We start from the raw sequence: 13,664 nt of genomic DNA on the forward strand, positions 1-13,664 counted from the left end.
GCACGCATGCATTGTGAAAAGTTGCAGAAGTGGTTGTATCCCAATTGTAAATTTTAAACTCAACGGGAATTGAAAAGCCCTTGATATAATTGACCTCCACTGTTTATTTGAAATCTTAAGTATACCCAGCCTCAATCAGCGACATGGTCAAAGTTGAGGAGGTCGAAGGGTTAATAACCCCGCAAGAGAACAGTAGTATGGGAGAGAGATTCTGAGTCTGAGAAAAGAGGCTTACATACCAGCTGGTCTCACAGGAGAAAAGCCACCAACAGATCCTGCTCATACAAACACACCAGTTGAACAATCAGCCATATTTCCTCAGCATCAGCCCCAGTGATCCTCCTGACCTCACTGACCCTACCAGCCTCAATAAACACATAAGGAAACCTCCCGTTCTGCAGTCTGTGAGGTGTGTGAGGGATTTGCAGTTTATTAGTGAATCTAGCCCACTTTATTAGATGGGTTGAGTCCTTCAGAGTTCAAAGGGGTACACAAGATTTGCCAAAGGTGGAGAAAGAGTCCAACAGCAAGATGAGGAATGCAAGTAAACAGGAGCGGGGGAAAAGCATTGTGTTTTCCACTGCTGGTGTTATCAGAGATTCATTGAACATGTAGGTCTGATGTAAGACTAGGAACACCAAGCAACACCAAAGCCTGAATTTGGGGAACTCAGTGTGGTAAAAATTAAATTAAACTACATGAAAAACATTGCTATATCACTTTGGCTACGTTCACACTGCAGGCGAAAGCGCATCAAATCCGATTTTTCTGATCCTATGCGACCCATATCCGATCATGGTATGACAGTGTGAACAGCACAAATCCAATATTTTCAAATCCGATCTGGGTCACTTTCGTATGTGGTACTGAATCCGATACGTATCCGATGTTTTAGAAAGCGACTGCTGTTTGAACCGTCATGTCGCATTAAATCCGTCTTTTACGTCACTGACACAAGACAGACGCCAATTATCAGCGCCGGAGAAGACATCGCGAACGCTTCCTGGCCATCCAGTGTAGATGTTAGTGAAACTGTTGGGAAGACAACGTGAACATTTTATTTGTACTGTATAATCTGCAGATTCTGACAGAAATCTGCAACTATCCTTTGAAGCACCGCTCCTCTAAAACAGCAATAAGGATCATTATTAGGTTATTTACATTATTATGTAAATAACAAAATAACTTAAAGCAAAAATTGGGAAACGTAAAGTCCGAAGTCTTTATATTAAGGGCAATCAGTCAAACAATACTGTTTGGTCTGGGTCTAACCGAGCGTGTTGTGTGTGACGTCTTCTTTTGCGCATGTGGGCCGCTTTGAGCGTTCACACTAGAGCGCGTTTGCTGTCGCATTTTATTTGTAGTGTGAACAAGCAGACAAAAAAATCGGATTTGATCAAAAAATCGGAATTGAGCATTAAGACCTGCAGTGTGAACGTAGCCTTTGTCTCTTTCACCACCGCCTTTACAATTCAGTTCAGATACAGTTTGTAAAATATCAACAGTATATGTCAGTAGACAGCAGATTCCACTGAAATGTGGTTTTCTTACTCGTCCCAATTCAAGTCCATAACCCTTGATACGGTGGGCACCTTCCTCTGTAAGTATAGCCTGTCAGTCTAATGTTTACATTTGTCATGTCCATGTCTTTTTTTTCTGTCTGATGACAGCGATACTGACGGGAGTTGCTAACTTTTCTCTTGCTAAGCGCTGCTGTTAACTGTTGTTTTTCTTGCTGTTAGCTGCTTTTAGCCAGCACTGGTGAAACCTTCTCTGAAGTAGATCAAACCTTTTTGGTGTCGGATACTCACTCAAAAACTCTCATACAATGTGAGAATGTAATCAGACTTTTTATAAGCGGGAAAGTGTGATTTTTAGGATACTCGAGCCTAACGTTAGCTGGCATAATGTTAGCTAATGTTAGCTTAAAACCAGCTGTTATTGTTGGTTAGCTGGCTTCTTGTCAGCCGTCACATCTGCTGAAAAGAAGTAACTGCCACAATATCAGGAACAAATAAAAAATTTTATTCGTGTTTTTGTGTGTCAATTCAGGAGGAATGAGGTATAAATGAGGGAGGGGAACAAAATCGCGAGAAAGAGATTATGGAATTATACATGCTCAAATGTCAAATAGTCATGTATAGTTTGGAAGAGCTAATTCATTAAATTACAAGTAACTCATAAGGTGTACTATATGTGCACTAAGTCTCTAGCCACATACTTGGTGGAACGGCAATGGCCATCTCTTTAAATGGCAACAACACACAGGCTACAAGCCCTGTTAATGTGCTGACATTTGAACCTATGCTTCATCAGTCACCATTTTTAGGTGGTTACATGAAAACTAAATAGCCATATTTGGAAAACCTACACCCCTGTAAAAGCAGTGTTTATGCAACATTACTGCATAAATCGAGTGTATTAACATTCAACAATTCGTCCACAATTGTGGGAGTTCCTGCTGCAACAGGTGTCTCCCATAGCACATTTTGCCATAATGACTCACACCGGGACAGCTGCACAGGTTTAAAATCAAAAACAAAACAATACCAGCTAGACTATGACTTGGAAACAACAGTACTGGTCGGTGGTTTAAGAAGTTAATATTACCCAGCTACCTCTCATATCATCACCCCTAAAGCGGTGGGAAAAAAGACAAATCATGACCCTATCATATGCTATTTGAGATACGGAGTCAATTAACAGAAATCACATTGCCTCCCTTTCCCCTTTCCTTATCAATCTGACACCCTGGATTCCGTTCCAGATGATCCTTAATGTCTTCCTGCTTCATGCTCATTCCTCAGATTCACAGACAGGCTGTTATGGCTCCCTTGGCAGACTGAGTTGTTGTTTTTGCTTTAGGGCAGTTCAGCCCAAGTTTCTAAAGGAGTGTGGCTCACCAAACTGGCGCCATACTCACCAGGTCATCGTGAACCTTTATTCTCAAACCTCAGGGAGACCAATCCGCCTCACCATCAAGACTGAGTAATGAAATTTAACTGCATTAAATTGGCTGCAATAGTCAGGAAATGTCACAAAAACAAAGTTGTCCTTCATCAGTTTCACCATTCTGGGAAGCTATTGTAGTGGAGTAACTTTCATGCCCTGTCCCTATGAATTGAATGGCCTGACATGGCATTTTTTTCATGTTTTTAAACCTTTACCTCCTTGCCTTCCCTATAAGGGACTGTGCCAAAATTTTAAAACTGATTTGATACTTAAATGCTATTTCAGAAATCAACAGAAACACAAAATACTCTGGCAACACTTGAACTCTGGCTATCACATGTTTATGCAAGTTATACCACGTTTAGCTCCATTTCCAAACAATTACTTTCCCATGTGACTTAACAGCATTCTCAATTATGTGTCAGAGGAAACTGATTTTCTCTCAGATGGGTTTATTTGTTATGTTTCACAATTACTTAAGAAACTTATTTACTATTGATAGTTTAGCTTTTCTAAAGTCGGCCATTTTCAGTAAACCAATCAAATGTAAGCCGGGGTAGGGCTTGGCAGCCTGGAAACCGAAAAAGTAGAGGTTATCCTTCCATGATGGTCAATGTAACGAAGGGTGTCTTTTAACTCAAATAATGCTCCTTTAAAAAATAAAATGGAACCAAATCCTTTTGATGCCTCAAAACCAGTAAAACCTAATACTATGAAACCAAGGTAATAACGAGGCAGATGGGACTCAGAAGGATAATCCTCAAGACTATTATATCCTCCTGAGAACCAAGGAGAAAAGAATCTTCCCATTCAACTTTTTTTTGTGATTTCCTGCCTCTTTGGAGCTAAAAGAAGCCACCCAAACACATGACATATTAATATAAAGCCCAGGATGTCCAAGTCAAAAGATATAGACGTTGATTACAGAGGACATAAATGAATAAGCTGGTTCTTAGGATGCTATAGGAGACAAAGGTTCAACTCCCATCACGCCCATTTTTGTTTAGTCCCAGACTTCATCAGTCCAAATTCTTTCAGGTAAAGATCAAATATGTATGCCTTGAACTAACCATTTTTTTTTTTTTTAAAATCTTGAATATTTGAGCCTCCAAATCAATAAAGGTAGTATATGAGTGCTAACAATTAATGGAAGCACTTTGGAAAACATTGAGGAATCCAGTTAAGAAATCAGTTTACACTCAACCACCATCAGATCCTTTAGAAACACCATCTCGGTCCTTCCCCCTTACCTTTAGGGATGCTGATCTTGAAGTCCAGGTCCCTCTCCTCCAGGTGGTACAAAGCGACTTCCTGTAACCTGGCTCGCTCCAGCTCTGATAGGCTCTGGATGGGAACTGGCTGTAACCGCACGCTCTGTCCCAACATGTTGGCCCACGTGTGATCCCCCTGCAGAGAAAAGAGAAGGTTAAAGGATACAGAGGATACAAAAATCTCCACTGACATGCAATCTCTGACCATTGCCAACCAACCATCAACTACTTAAAGGCAAAAAAAATCTTCAAAAGCAAAAACAGAACATTCAGCTGTGATTAAGCACACATTTATGTGCTTTGTTTTTCTCACTGTGTAACAAGATAAAAAAGACTGTTTCTCATCAAAAATGTCAGCGTGTTCATTTGTTTTCACTAGTCTTAAGCTTGTATTTATTTTTATTCTTAGCCTTTTATTACAAAAACCTATTGTGATGCCCTTTTTGTCTGTTGACCTTGAGATCTTTGCACAGTGAAAGCTCATTAAATCTCTGCAGACACAACCTGACCTTTTAAAATAGGGGGAAATCCACAAGTTTAACACAGGAAGTCTGCATTTGTCAGAACAACAAACCAAAATTACATTGCACATTTTATACTAAGTCTTCTGTGGCTCTAGAGGAGCCTGTTTATAAGGTTTATTGGGGCCAATCTTGGTTTATAAAACTGCTTGATTAAAAAAATAACTCAACTTTAGTAATTTCGAAGAATAACCATTTCTAATTCATACCAAGAAAGAAAAAACAAAACAAAGAAAACTAAAAACATTGTGTCAAGGATTTCTATTAGTGCATCAATAAACAGAAGCACTATAAGAAGTAACCATTACCAACTGAAACTCCAGATTAGTCTGCTTTACTCATATTGATAAAAATATTATTAATCAAAAGGTGTTCTGATTTCTTTAAATCTGTCTTTGCTTAGAGCCTAGATATCCCCCTTAATTCTCTAGCAGGCAGCCAAACATCTTTGCAGTGAGCACTGGCTAAAGCTGGAAAACATTAAGATTATACAGCAGTGTACGAACAGGACCTGAAATCTGCTTTTAAAAATGAATTTTCACCACTCCTCATTTAAATATTTATCTTCTGTAAGATCATTTAAAAACACACCACAGTATCAATGCCCTAGCAATCTCGCAATGACCATTTCAAGGTGAGAATTTTAAATTTTCAAGTAACTTGGAGGGATTGAGGAAACATCTAAATCAATCCCAAAGCAAGTTTTGCTGTTTTCACATTTTTGTGATTTTTTCCCCTACATTAACCTGCATTATTTAATGTAAGTAAGGCTTTTTTGTCCATTGTGGCATCAGTTTGAAGCCCAAAATATTAAAATGTTACTATCTCTGTAAGGTGGTAAGCTTGAACTGCACAGTTTAAACACAAAGTCACAGATGGTATACATTGTAATGTATCATTATACACACACTATATATTCTCATGCTCCTTAGTTTACTTGAAGGCCCGAAGTGTTTAAGAAGTACTTCTTTGCTGTGGTAAACAGTTCAGTGGTCGAGACAGTCACAGATCATACAAGCATTAGCTGAAAGTCTTTTGAAAGCATAGTAAGTGTTAGGGCTGATCTCAGTTTCTCTTTGGAAATGTGGAGAACATTAAATTTTAACCTCAACACTGTTTACCTTCGACTAGATTCTCACCAAGCAGCAGGTAAGAGGGCAAGGAGCTAAATCACAGAGCTAATAAATAAGGACGGAGATGGAGAGTAGAAGAAGAATGGTAGAATCAAGAGATTTTAAGAGATGCTAAGAAAACAGGAAAAACAATATTAAGTGAATACTGAGAGGAAGCGCAGGGGGGTAACGGGGGGATGTTTGATGGAGGGATGAAGCGGCTGCAGGTTAATAAGAACCAGACAATTGCATTCCAGATCTTAAGTCTGTGCTTCACAACCCGTTCACCCTGTCAGACAAACATGTGTTTCTAATATATGCATGCTGTGTGACTGTTTCCGGAGAGCCTAAGCGTATAGGAACTGTGCAAATCAAGTAACCAATACATCCAAGCTGTACCGTGGTCTTTAGCAACTCATTGATTTACTTCTACGATCTGAGGTGACTTCAAACCACCTCTGTTTGCCACGATGCCAATGGTGTTTGTTCTGGTTCACCACATTGGGGTTAGGTTTCCCACTCTGGTTGGAGGATTGTGCCAACTTCTGTAATCTTTTAGTTTGTAAAAATTACGTCCAGATGGGGTAACGTTACATCTTTGTGCCTCAAATTCTTGTGGCGTGTGGTTAAATGAAACCGCATGGGAAGTTTGTGGGGTAACGTCTCTTTGTTAAAAACTAAAGGAGATCCGAAACATGACAAGAAGGTTCTAAGCCAAGAAGATCTAAAACCCCCACTCCTTTAGACTTTAACTATGCATTGTATTCAATAATCATTTACAGTGTTTTGGAGGAAATAATATTCTCCACAGGTGTCAGATACAATCAGCAGGAAAAAAGTAAAATATGACAAAAAATGTAAAAGAGAAGAACTTTATACCGAAAAACTATAAACTAATAGGATCATATTTAGTGACAATATGTTTCTCTGCTGATTATTCTAAAAAAACCTGACAAACTGTTGGTCAACTCCCAAACTAAAGCTGAACTTAATGAAACTTGGTGAAAAGCTGGAACATGGTGTCAAGGTTGACCTACTCGTCGTCCACACCCTCCTCCTCCCTGACCTCCAAATTTGGATTGTTTTGTATATAAGAGTAGTTCTGTTCAGCAACACAAATCAAAAGATTAAAGGTTGTGATTACAGAGCTAATAACTGCTGTGAGATTAGTTTTAGGAGAGGACTTGTACTTTCTAATAACTCCACTGCTGTCTAAAAAAACTGGCTGCAGTTCAGGGTGTAGCAGATGGCGCTCATGAGCTAGTCCCAAATGAAATGGCTAGTAGACCCAACCCACTTTTTATTTTAGAGTCCAGAAAAAGAGCACTGATATTATGTTTATGGATTTTAATTGTTCCCATAAACACTAGCATGCTGCTAATGCATTCCAGTTGGTCTAGTAAGGTTTTACAAACAGTTATAAACAACAGATCATATGAGAATTGTGGTTAAATCGCAACAGAAATGTGTACATGTGTCCAAGAAACAGCTTGTGGTGGTCAAATGTTAACCGCTATCAGGATATAGATAACAGATTAAAATTAAAGTGCCATAAAGTGGTTCGTTGTACCTGGAGGTCAAGTTCAAGGTTCATATGATAGGTTGATATAAACATTTATGACAACTTCTTATACATAAAAATATTCAGTAATTATGCCTTCACACTTCTCACAGTTGTGTTATTTCTAGTGTCTTCTCGCTTCATGTTATCTTTTCATTTTTATTCTCTGAAGGTCTCGCTGTGCACGATGTGAGTGTGGAAACAGATCCACGTGTGCATGATTTTCTCATGACTAAATGCAGACTGCACAGCGTGATTGGACAAAATTACTTTGCTCTTAATGCTAAACACAACCAGACAAATAGGCTGTGGTGAAAGTGAAATGATGAATGGTGAAAGCTGCCCACAAAAGAGCGCTGAGGCCTCATCCACATTTTCTAAAACTGGTAACATGGACTCACTCAAAGCAGCAGGGTTCAGTGGAAAACAATACCACAGGCAATATGGTTTGCTGTATGAAATGCCAAACTTTAGACATGACATTTAAGTTAAATGTCATATCTCATGAGCAGTTTTTAAACCTATACATTATGTGTATTTTCTCTCTTGCTGTGGTGGATGTTTGAACGGTCTCACCACACATTCAGGATGGATCAACATATCTCAAACTCTGCTTTCATGAACAATTTCAGTTGTGCTCAGAAGTTTAAACATAAGCTGTTCTTTTTTCAGTGTTAGATGACTGTGCAGCATACATCTTTGATTTAAATCAATAAAATAAACAAGAATTGGTGAACAAGTTTGTATTTATTTTGGATTTTCTCTACACAGGTTCAAATGTATGCATGCAGGCCCAAATACATTCACATCCCGACTAATATTTGAATAAATGTCCCTTAGCAAGTTGCACCTAAATCAAGTTTCTTATGGTTTGGCCAATACTTTGGTATTTTGGGCTTTTTGGTGGCCTTGGACTTTTCCATCGTCCCGGGTATTGGTCAATCCTATGAGTGTCAAACAAATCGTTTTTATGTTAGCAAAGAGAAGCTACCAGTTGTAGCAATCATGATCACTAATGAGAAGTATAGGCCTTGGCCTTGACAAGTTAAAATACATTGTAGGTCCTTCAGCACCACTTATTAAAAGATTTAAGTGAGTGTGTGTATTTATTTGAGCCAGTATGTATTTTAAATCAATCTCCTATGACTTGTGGTCCATAGAAAGAAAACAAATCTCATAAGAAGATGATAAAAAAGATAAAATACACCCAAATACTTTTGCACACCAATTCTTGTTTTTCTAAAGTCAGAAAGATGTATACTCTTTCCACCGTGGAAAAAGAACAGTTCAAAGAAGTCATTAAAAACCCCAAATTACCATGACATTCATGCCCGTGATGTAAACTGCTGACCACAACTGTAAGTACTGAGATTCGTTCACTGGGAAGAAAATCTAATGGTTGCTTCTGCAAGTCATTGGTGATTTTTTTTGGGGGGGGGTGTTGTTTGTTTTTTTACTACGGTGGCCACTCCCATAGCTGTTAAGGTCAGTGGTTTGGAATGCCATGCCAGTCTTTTTCTTCTCGACTGGACACTAGTACCAAAAACTCTAGAAACTCGTGCAGAGTGCCCGGTATTAACCCCTACTGGCAATCTCGCCTTGGGAACATCTGACCCACTCTGTCATCCTGTGAGTCATTAAGAGTCACAGGGGGGAAGTGAGCGCTGCTATTCATGACCTTCTGATTACATCAAATCGGCAATCAATGTTTCAAAAGTCCATCATTTATGGTAAAGGTTGTCAGGAATGTTTGGTAAATGTTGAGTCACTCGGCTACAGATACAATTTTATGTCTGGCTCTGTGCTCTTTTTCCACTTGCGATACAAAAATTTCACTGATGTAAAACTAACTAGAAATCACTGTAATCTAAACTCAAGATTATTCTACACAAAGTATTTGATCGTAGTAACTACTTTCCAATCTTTCCAATCCATTTCACCATGAAAACGAGGAGAAAAAAGATTTAAAAAGAGTATTGTTGACATAATTGACTATTAAAATAAGACTCTGTAGGTTTTCTCTTTTTGTACAATCATGAGTTTTCAATACCAGGAACCAGGAAATGAGGCATTGCAGCCACATGAAAGACAAACCACACAGGAAGGTAGCAGAAAGTGGAATACAATGACCTAAACCTCTCATTACTGATTTTAGACAGTAAAAGAAAAGCTTTTTCTTTTTTCCCCAGATGTTTACCAAAATAAACTCTGACTTCTCGCAGAACTTGAAAATGTGATGACATATAAACACATAAGAGATGAGACCTCGCGGAGCTTCAAAGAAGTAAATCAGCAGATCAAACAGGACACTGATCACTGCAATCAAGGACGTGTTGTTCAAAGCAGCACCTGCTAAAACTGGGCCCGTTTTTGAGTTTGCATTTAAAAGCGGGTCATATAACCTTGTTCTGATGACACAACACAGTAAGAAACACGGTGTGAGAGCTCTCGGATGCTTTTCACTCCACCTCTGTGCTCACCTCTCCAACATGCTGCTGTTTTGTGTGTAGTCGTCTCTCCCTTGGGTGCTTCTCACCCTGCACATCATTAACCTCAGCATTTTATTCTGCCCCCCACCCACCTCCTACCTTCTTGGCCAAACTGTGCAAATGAGGCAAAGATAAATACTGCCTCTCGTTCTCATTCATTAGCAGGAGGTGAGGAGGTGGTTCATTTTTCCTGAATTACAAGAACATTTTAATTGTTTCCATTAACATAATAACATTGCTTATTTATTTGCTGAGACGACTATTGATTCCCTGTTCAACCAAACATCTGGGAATGCTTGAAAACTAGAGTGTATGTAAAACTGTAATGTAATGTGTGTTAATAAAGCTATGACAAATGTACTGCAATTGCCCACAATTTTAAACCCATGCAGGGTCGAATTATCAGCCGGAAAAAGCAAGAATTATCCCTGAATCCCAAAAAACTGTTGAAGTCATTTTATTAATGATTTTTTTTTTTTTGGCTGACATACAGCAGGGATTTTCAAACTGTTCAGGTCCAAGGAAAAGTTACAGAGGAGAAAATGTTCAGGGTGGTCAATGATTCCTTAAAGACCCCCTTGTGGAGCAACAATAATATTTTTCCTTACAGAGTACATAAAAGGAAATAATTGACACAAGATCCTTTTCTATTTATGTAAAGTACCCTAGTCTGTATGTATATGCTCTCTTTAATGATGGCCCTGTGTAAAACAACTTTTCTTTTTTTGTATTTTGCATAATATCCTGATGCTTATACTGCCAATGTGTACAAAATATGTATTTTATCAGACTTTGATTTTGTGATCAGGACAACGACATTAATCATTTTGATTAAAGGCGATAATCAAGTAAAAACATTTGATACATATGAAAAAAAGATTTTTCTCGTTCTTCTTCAACTATAGACTCTAAACAACGGTGTACTCAAACCACATGATCCATACTGTGCATGAGTGCATGAGTGCTCTCACCCCAACTGGTCGCAGCAGATGGCCCCGCCCCTCCCTGAGCCTGGTTCTGCCGGAGGTTTCTTCCTGTTAAAAGGGAGTTTTTCCTTCCCACTGTCGCCAAAGTGCTTGCTCAGAGGGGGTCATATGTTTGTTGGGTTTTTCCTCTGTATGTATTATTGTAGGGTCTACCTTACAATATAAAGCGCCTTGAGGCGACTGCTGTTGTGATTTGGCGCTGTATAAATAAAACTGAATTGAATTGAGTGTGCTTGACCTCCCCCTGTTGTCCTGTGTGGTTGATCTATGGTATCACTGGGTAGATTTCTCAGACCTGGTTCAGCTGTATTATTGTGGGGTCTTCACCTTAGAAATTGAACCCGCCTGAGAAAACCTAAAGCTGTAGGTGGTACCACATACTTAAGCTCAGTATGAAAAAAGGTGAGCTGACACCATTTAGTTCATTCTGTGCCTTTATGGATATACAAGTTTTAAATGACCATGGAAATTGACGAACCCCCCGGACAGGTCTAGGAGGGAGTAGAAAGGAAACTGAGCTGGACCCAGTTTTGAGAAGGTGTATTAGCACCAGAGAGATTTATGTAGGAGACATCTGGTGGTCATGCAAAGACATGCATGTAAGATCTCTGTTGTTAAATGTCCTGGCAAATGTAATCTTGCAACATTATAAAAACTATGAAGTTCCTTACATTTTGAAAGGGTCCATTGGAACCCAAGGGTGCGTTTTGCAATCCCCCAACCAAGTACATTTGATAAACCACAGCATCAAAAAGCAAAAGTTTAGAGCATATCATAAAGAAAATGTTAAGTCAAAAAATGAGTATGAAACTCATTGGTCACACTTGAGTTTGACTGTATTTAACTGGGAAACAACAAATGCTATACATCCATTCAGTGTCCTGTGGAGATATGTATGGCGCTAACAACTAATAACAGCCATTCAATCCACTGCATATATGTATCAAATACCATTACAAACTGACAGGTACGGATGTATGCGAATTGTGTGTGGCTGATTGAACACACAAAGTTCTCTATAATAGCAAAAGCTATATTACTAATTTCACTCTCCTTCACGGCTGTTTGAAAATGTAGAAATCTGATACAGCTTCCTTCTTCAAATTTAAAATATCCACAAGGAAGGAGTATAGAGAACATGTTCTTTGGATGCCCAGTTCTTTAGTAAACACAGCATTTTATCTGTTCATGCTGCCCTAATGGCTTTGCCGCTTCACTGGTGAGGGACAATAAGAATCCCGTAGGCTCTCTGTAAAGCTTAAGTTATAAATAGGTCTAATATATAAACTGATCCTTTCTGTCCTAATACTGTTATATGGAGTTTTATGAAGTAAGTGCCACAAGGGACAAGTGGATAAAGCTGGTCTACAAAATAATATAGTGTATTTATTAATTAAAATACCAAAATCCTAGTAGGAAAAGACAAAGTGACTTTGGAAAGCAGATTTCCAGCTTGTTCAAAACCCCAATCTCGTTTGAAAAGAATGAAACAGTTCGTGAAAACACAAATGACTTTTTTATTTCCTCCTTTCCTTTCAGTATGTTAAACACACACACATGCAAATAATACGTGCACAGGTTCTGTGGTTCCTTGATCCTTTCTAATGAAGGAACATTATGTTCACATTATGCAGCTCCACGTCTTGTTTTTCTTAGAATAAATAAGGAACGGCGGCTGGTCTAATTAGGATGTTGTCAAAAACCACCTCACAGAGTGAGCTTCACATACATTAGTATGCAAACATACTTGCTTGTTCACTGACAGGAAGAGACACGCACACACATGCGCAAACATACACACACACACGTAAACAGACAGGCAGAGCTAATAGGCCCCTTGGCAGTGCTAAAGACTTACGGCCGAGCCACAAAAACGGATCCTGCGTCGACACAGCAGTGCTATTGTGTCAGTCCTGACTGAACTGGCATGTTGCCACACACACACACACACAAAAGACTAAACTACACTCTAGTCTTCATCCTAAAATGTCTAATTTTTTACATCATAAATGTGCTTTTCATCTGCAAAGGTAAGTCAAGTCCCCAGTAAGCAGCTGTGTAAATACATGTCCCCACAATATCAGCAAAACAAGTACACACACACACATAATTTAGAAGCGATTACACTCTAGTCTTCATCCTGTCACGTAATGTGAAATGTTTTAGATTATAAGGATGCGCTTTTCATCACCAAAAGTAGTCGAGTCCTCATAAATCTGTATGTCCCCACTGTATGAGTAATGCGAGTATACAACCACAGATAATATGTTTTTATCCCTACAGAAGACATTACACTCTGTTCTTCACTCTAAAATGTTACATTTTACATGCTTTATGTCCCCAACAATAAAGACAGGTCCCCACAGACTGAGCTTGTTATCACTTTTATGTCTCGAGTTATACAAGCAGAGAAACACTCTGGGATTTTAAGGGGCTCACACAGACTCCTTGCTGTCTGAAACTCAAAGCTTAGCCAGCAGATGAATACAAATAGAAGTGGATTCATAGGATGATGCTGAAACTTTGCTTATGCATGCACATGTTATGTGAGGTGTTATTTGCAGCATAAATGAGACTTTTAACTGACTACATTTGAAGACTTTTGTAAAAAAAAAAAGGGAAAAAAAAGGTTTTTTTCCTTGTGTTTCTCTCAAGTGCCAGATTATTTCACGGTTTTCCTTTCCCCCAAAGCGCGACCTAATTTGAGGCGATTAATTAAATAAGCTTATTTACAATCTTCAAATGACTGAATTAATGGTGTTTACAAAATAA

At 38.8% G+C, this 13,664-nt stretch overlaps 1 protein-coding gene across 1 annotated transcript in view; it reads right to left on the reverse strand.

Annotated features, from left to right (window-relative positions):
* arhgap36 (Rho GTPase activating protein 36) overlaps positions 1-13,664 on the reverse strand; it is a 75,869-nt gene that overhangs the window by 29,377 nt on the left and 32,828 nt on the right. Inside the window, 1 exon segment of the mRNA XM_005462587.4 lies at positions 4,203-4,359. Within this exon segment, the coding sequence (XP_005462644.3) occupies positions 4,203-4,359 (157 nt within the window).

This window comes from Oreochromis niloticus, linkage group LG3, assembly GCF_001858045.2.
Source record: "Oreochromis niloticus isolate F11D_XX linkage group LG3, O_niloticus_UMD_NMBU, whole genome shotgun sequence".
NCBI classification, from domain to species: domain Eukaryota; kingdom Metazoa; phylum Chordata; class Actinopteri; order Cichliformes; family Cichlidae; genus Oreochromis; species Oreochromis niloticus.